At 39.7% G+C, this 7,259-nt stretch overlaps 1 protein-coding gene across 1 annotated transcript; it reads right to left on the bottom strand.

The window, feature by feature from the left end:
• Positions 1-1,821: 1,821 nt before the first annotated feature.
• On the bottom strand, positions 1,822-2,772 carry LOC128095544 (vomeronasal type-1 receptor 4-like). Its single transcript, XM_052714604.1, has one exon. The coding sequence runs from the start codon at positions 2,770-2,772 to the stop codon at positions 1,822-1,824; it is 951 nt and encodes a 316-aa protein (XP_052570564.1).
• Positions 2,773-7,259: the final 4,487 nt, after the last annotated feature.

Genomic DNA, 7,259 nt, shown 5'->3' on the forward strand with positions numbered 1-7,259 from the left:
AAAGAGTCTATCCTAGAAATGGCTATATAATCAAGACTGGAACAATGGCAACATCAATGGGCATATTAACACGGAAGGGGGAAATTTCATGGGGTCCCACTCCTGGATAAAGAATTAGAGGCAACTAACTACTGCTGGGAGAAGGAGATGTCTCCCCCAGGGATGAACCCCCTTATCCGTTGTCCAGTCCAGAGTGGTCAACATTGAAATAGTATACAAACAACAGAAACAGTCCTAGCAGATTGTATCTCTATCTATTGCTGCACACACACACACACACACACACACACACACACACACACACACACGACACACACACACATGTGTATGTAACCATAATAAGAGGAAAAGTGGCTATCAATTTGAGAGTGTGTGTGGGGGATATGAGAGGGAAGGATTTGAGGGAAGGTAGTTGGCAGGGGCTGGAGAGAGGAAAAGGATGTGAGAAAGTGATTTAATTCTATTTCAATTAAAAAATATTGAACAGTCAGGCTTGTGATGCTCTGTGGGTGTAACTTCTGATTCTACCAGGTGACACCATCCCACAGCAGATTCCCTCATCCTCTGGCTCTTATAGTCTTTTTGTCCCCCTTCATCAACGTTCCCTGAGCCTTAGGTGCAGAAGTTGTCCTGTAGTTACATGCATTGGGACTGGGCTTCACTACTCTGCATTGGGATTGGTTGTAGTTTTCTGTAATCGTCTCCATGGTTGCTAAGAGAAATTTCCTTAATGCAGGCTGAGAACTGCACTTAGGAGGCCTCAGCCCTACACAAAGAACTACAGGCAACTAAGGAATGTCAGGAGTGAGAGAAAGTCATCCCCAGAAAAGAGCACACCAATTGGTTATTCAATAGCGAATGGTCAGCCCTGGAAACACATATACAAGTATCATTATACAGACTGAGCAGGTAGTACTTAAGTATTTAGGGATACACACACACACACACACACACACACACACACACACACACACTCATGTATGTAACAACAATTAATAAAAAGAGAGTCTATGAATTTGATAGAGAGCAAGGAGAGGCATATATACAGGAGGGTTTGAAAGGAGGAAAAGCAAGGGGAAAATTCTATAATTAGATTATAATTTCAAAAATAAAAAAATATTTAAAAACATACTAAAAAATGTAAAGAAAATATGGGTGACTCAAAGACAGCTATGGTATGAGGACATTCATTAGGTAACTGTTAGTTATTCCACAAAAGAGTCCCACCCACAGAGGTATTTGAGGTAGGTAATAGTTAAGACAGGGGAATTTATTTGTTCAATGGTAAAAGACATTCCTGAGGACAGAACACTCCACAAAAAACACAATACATTCTCCGAATGTTATTTTAAATCTTTGCTTAGAAATATGTATGTATTGGTTTTTTGAGACAGGGTTTCTCTGTGTAGCTTTGAAGGTCTTTCCTGGAACTCACTCTGTAGCCCAGGCTGACCTGGAACTCACAGAGATCTCCTCCTCTGCCTCCCAAGTGCTGGGATTAAAAGTGTGCACCACAACTGCCTGGCAGAAGTATTTTAATAGGGAAAAAATCAAGAAGTAGAACATTGTTCAGAATACTTAAAATATAGTTATTTTGCCGAAAGTTTCAAATTTGAGATGGTAGTAAATGTTGAATTTATTAAAATTATGTACACAGAATTGTATTTAAGAAAAATGTTCACTACCTGAATTTTAATAGTATAGAGAATGTCTGAATTATAACTAATGTTCTATCAGGCATTCAAGGTCCACAGTCAAATTCTTTATCCCATAGAAATCATTAGGACAGTGTTCTAATGATATAAAAGTGTGGGTTTCAGTTCAGCCGTAGAGTGCACTTTGAAAACAAGTCATTCTCACCATAGAAAAGAGAGAAGTGAATTGCAAAATAAGTTTATTATTCTTCATTAGTAAAAAAGGGGAGATGGTTGGGTAGCATGTTGTCAAAATTACATTAATTACCTCCAATCTTGGAATTTTTGTTTGTGCATAAAAACCACAAAGGGTGATAAAGTTGTGCAACAAATAAACGAACACAAAAAAGCTCACCAGCAGCAAGATGCTGTGAGTGGCTTTGCGTTCAGGAGATGGCTGGCAGGAGAGGCTTGTGCTGTGGAGATGCTGGGCTCTCTTGCGGTGTCTGTAAAGGACAGTCACCATGTAGAAGCTGGTCCACATCATGAGGGTCAGAAAGACGATGTCTCCTATTATGATAACACTCAGGAACAAGCCTGGATTGGGGTACTCAGGTGGTCTCATTTTACAGTAAGCATGAGAATATCCATAATCAAGATCAGTGTAATTGATATTTACTGTCACAGATTCAATGACATGCGCATATATGAAGAGGTTGATGAGCCAGGATAACAGGAAGGCGCGAAAAGTCCATGTCGAGAGTTTAGGTTTAAGCCACGCCCACTTAGAATTACTGGGCGTAATGGTGATGGCTTGAAATGTGCTTAGAATAGAGGTGGTGCAGATGGACAGACCCCGGGTGACTCTGAATATGTATAAAACTGCCTTACAACCAACATCATCTAGAAACCTGGGTACTCCAAAGGATGACATGATATGTGATATCATAGCAAATATGATCGTCAACACATTGACTATCATCAGGTGCATGAAAATGGGATCGATAGGTCTGCTAAAGCGAGATTTGATTAAGAAGCTGTACACATACATCATGAAGAGCAATGAGTTTCCTATGACACCCACACAGAGCTGGGATAAGTAGAAACCCCCCAAGATGGTGTTTCTTCGAAAAATCATCTCAGTGATGCTTAGGATATTATTAGGCTTGTCAGGTCTTCAGTGAAAGCTAAGTGGATTGAATTATAGAACTAATTACATACTGATGTTTATGGGAAAATACACTGATGGACACTTCAGAAGGAGAGAAGGTTGGAGAAATGTTAAACTGTGTTGTTTTTCAGATCCAGCTGTGGTACATCTGGGAACTACATTCCAGGGAGTCTTGAGAACCTCAGAGGACAGAAGGTGTAGAAGTAGGTGGGCTCAATGCAAAAGTTTTCTGGATGCTGTTATATTAAGTGGCAGGATCTGTTAATAACCTGAAAGGCAAATTTGCATGTTATAGAGTTTTATTCAGTAGATCAAACTGTGTATTTAAAAAACCCCGTTTGAAAGTTCTGATGTTTCCCCAGAAGATTGTGTAAAACACAGACATGTAATATGACTGTTTAAATACCTTTAGAGATTCAATTGCATGCAAAACTCTTCCAAGGTAGTAATCTTTAAATTTTCCACAAAGGGGCTATAGAGTTGGCTCAGCAGTTATGAGCACTAGCTGCTTCTCCAGAGGACACAGGTGGGATTCCTAGTACTCACTTAGGGGGCTCACAACTGTTTGTAACTCCAGTTCCAGAGACTCTGGTACCTTCTTCTGGCCTCTGTGGGCACCAGACATGCACAAACTGCACAAACATACAGGCAGACAAAACACTTGTGCACATAAAAGAAAAGAATAAATTAAGAAAACGGTTGTCCACAAAAGTAGATTTTCACATGGGCGTTTGTCTCTAAATCCAGCCATTGGTCACTAGCAAATTTCTGTAGCATTTTGGGGACTCAGGCCCTGTGTAGAGCTGCTGAACACGAAGAGACAGAGCTACTATACATGCCCCAGTCTTGAGCACATTCGCAGAGAAATATATTTTTTGTCACTATTTCTATTATTTGCAGGGAAATGAGCAGAACTGCAGATCACCGTGTTAAGTGAAATAAGGCAGTCTCACACAGATAAACACCATATGTGTCCTCACATGTGGAATCTGGTAGAGAAATTTACAAACCCAATGGAGAGACTCTTAACTGTGTATGAGAAATGGAGGTTGGAGAGTGATACAGAAGTGAACTATGGGAGAATATAAGGAATGTCACATTTGTGCATGGATGTAAATGTTATATTAAAAAAACAAATATGGTGTGTATTTGTCATTATGATTCAATAAATTTGTCAATATGATTCAATAAATTAACAACCATAGCAACAAAAACCAAATTGTACTAAATGGATTAAATGTATGGTTTATTTTTTTATCATATTTCAAATACGACATGTATCATTACCCAAACATCACATTCCAGCTACCTCTTAGTCTATCCATCGTTTAACAAACACAAAAGCATATCAGCGGTAATTGGTGGGCACAGTCACACTGTGTAAATGCTGATGATCACAGAGCTGCACTGCCCAAAGGAACATTAAACATTTACTCTTTACTACATTGCATATGCTGCATGAGATTTAATGCTAATGAGAGAGCAGGCAATTTAGGTGGGGAGATGATGCCTCATGGTTAAGAGCACTGACGGGTTCAGGGTGCAGCACCCACATGGCTGCTAACAGCCATCCGTAACGCCAGTTCAAGGGGATTTGGCCTCTGAGGCACTACACACAGTGCACAGATGTACATGCAAGCAAATTATCCAGACATATAAAATAAAGGGAAGGGCCAAACAGCGGTAGCAAAGCCTTTAATCTCAGTACTCGGGAGGCTGAGGCAGGGACATCTCTGTGTTTGAGGATAGCCTGGTCTACAGACTGAGTTCTAGGACTTTTAGGGCTACACAGAGAAACTCTGTCTTGAATAAACAAACAAACAAACAAACAAACAAATAAATGGAATGAACTTGGGAGGCAGATGATAGGGGTTACAAGGGGAGTTGGTGGGAGGTTTTAGTGGGTGCAAATGATCCAAATATATTGTATAAATGTATAAAAATTTCAAATAAGGAATAAAAATCCTAGTAAAATGTTTTTCAACTTAACCAACAGAAATATGTCACCTTAAATAAATAATGTCACACAAGGAAACTGTTAGAGGAACAGAATTTCTTATATAAGCAATCTCATGTCTTTTTTACATTCAATTTGTATCTTTTATCTTATTTTTAAAGTTAAATACATATTGTTTTATTTTTTAGAATATAAGATAATTAGGTCAATTCACCTTCTCTTTCCTCCCTCCAAATCCTGAATCGTACCATTTCTTTCTCTCTTTCAAATTCATGGTCTCTTTTCTTTAATTGTTGTTCTGTACATTCATAGTATATGGAATTCCTAAGTACATAAATACCACCTGCTCGGTCTGTATAATGTTACTTGCATGTGTGTCTTCAGGGCTGACTTTTGGTATTGGATAATGAATTGGTGTGCTCTTCCTTGGGGAAGACGACTACTCCCACTCTCAGTGTTTCCTGCATTCCATGTCTTTAACTACAGAACGTTTATATCTGTGTACAGAAATATTATGACATGTAACACTACATATCAAACTTACAAAATTACAAAGAGGAAGAAGGTAATGAATAATACAAGGAGGTGTTTTGAGTAGTCTTACAGTATTCAACAAGTCTAACAGATGTAAGAGCAATAGCATTTAAGAGGTCTGAGTGAGATTATTTATATTCTTTTTTTTTTTTACAGGGTCTCCCTAAGTAGCCCTGGCTGTCTAGACTACATAGACCAGACTGGCCTCAAACTGGCCTGCTTCTGCCTCCCATGTGCTGTGGTTAAAGGCATGCTCTATCACGCCCAGCCTTGAGATCATTTATATCCTTAATCTGACACACAATCAGTATAAATACACATCCTTCTCTATCAGACACACAGGAAGCAGGTGGAAAACAGCAACACTGAAAGCCTTAGCTTGTTTTGCAGAAAAGTTTCATTTTTTTTGGTAGCAATTATGAATTCTAGAGAAATTACATAAGCATTTCTCAATACACTGAAAACAAAAGTCACATATTAGTAACTACCTAATGAAAAACTCCATGATGAAAATGTTACAGGGTGTCTGTTACAGGAACATGTGTGGATAACAGATGAGAGGTTTGAAGGTGCAATGGCATTAAAAGGGAAGTAAAAATGGACTCTTAAGTAGGGAACTGATTTGAAAGATGAAAGCAGCTAACAGGAAACAACTGAGGATGAGACATGACTTTAGAGTCAGTCCTCTGTAGAGACAGCATCAGGATTAGAATTGGGGCTACGGTGGGTGTGGCGGGGCTACACTTTTAATCCCAGAACTGGGGAGGTAGAGGCTGTCGGATCTCTGTGAGTCTGAGGCTAGCCTGATCAAAGTTCCAGGACAGGCAGTGCTGTCTCACAGAGGAACCCTGTCTCCAAAACAAACAAACAAACAAACAAACAAACAAACAAACAAACAAACATGCTGGAGAAAGTCACTGCAAATATTTGTACAAGGTTATACTATAATTACCCTTTGCAATGATTTTTGGAAGTTTGAGTGACAGGGCAAATTTCTCTGAGCTGGAACTTCTATTGCAAGAAGACTTAGATTATCGAAGTGCCTACGCTGCTAGAGAAATTGAAACATCGTCTAGAAGAGATGCAAATAAATAAGTAAGTAAGTAAATAAATAAATAAATAAATGGAAGAAACTTGTGAAAATAATACGGATAAAAGACAAGTATTGTCAAGAAAAACCAAAAAGATACAATTTAGTTAACTTGAAAGAAAGCCATGAGAAAAAGAAATCTGAACACCAAAGTCCTCTGTCTAAGAAAGGATAGACTGGGGAAGAGGAGCAGTGGGGTCATCAGAGCTGTTTGTTGCAGTGAGAGCTGAGTACTGGGAGCCTTACTCAGGGCAGTGTGAATCCCAAAGACATGAAGTGTCTTGGAAAGGCTGCCAAGCAGGAGCCATGACAGAATCAAGGACAGGGTAACAGGACTCTTCCTCCCAGGGAACATGAACCCATGGTGTCAATGACCCTGTTTACTGTGCATCATTTAGTGCACCCAAGAGGAAAACATTACTTTCCCAGATGAAATGTGAATCTCAGATATCTTGAGGAGGCTGAGAGTGTCAAGTCTGTATCTGAAGATGTGCATTTTCCCATAATTTTTTCCCAGAAAGTAAACTTGAGGACTAAGGAAGTTACAAGCATTGCAGCTCAGATGGAAAGGTATCCTGGCAGCTGGAGTCCAAGGAATACCACAAAGTCACACTGCACAAGCCTCACACAAGGGATTGATTGGAATGGAAAAAACTAGGAGTGTTGCTGCCTCTGTTTGAGTAGCAAACTGCAGCAAACTGAACAGGATAGAGGGCTTATATAGAGCTTCTTGGGATGAGGGTGGAGCTTTCTGGGTTGGAGACTGGTGGGATTTCATGTGCAGAGACTGGGCTTTTTGCTGTGCATGGTGGGGGCAGGGCCCAGCAGTTAGGGCAGTTAGAGAATTCTGTGGGTGGAACCTGGCAGTTAGCA

This window comes from Peromyscus californicus, unplaced genomic scaffold (assembly GCF_007827085.1).
Source record: "Peromyscus californicus insignis strain IS unplaced genomic scaffold, ASM782708v3 Scaffold_4__1_contigs__length_199733344, whole genome shotgun sequence".
Classification (NCBI taxonomy): domain Eukaryota; kingdom Metazoa; phylum Chordata; class Mammalia; order Rodentia; family Cricetidae; genus Peromyscus; species Peromyscus californicus.

Coding starts and splice junctions, on each gene's coding strand:
- LOC128095544 (XM_052714604.1), bottom strand. CDS start 2,772: ATGATTTTTCGAAGAAACACCATCTTGGGGGGTTTCTACTTATCCCAG.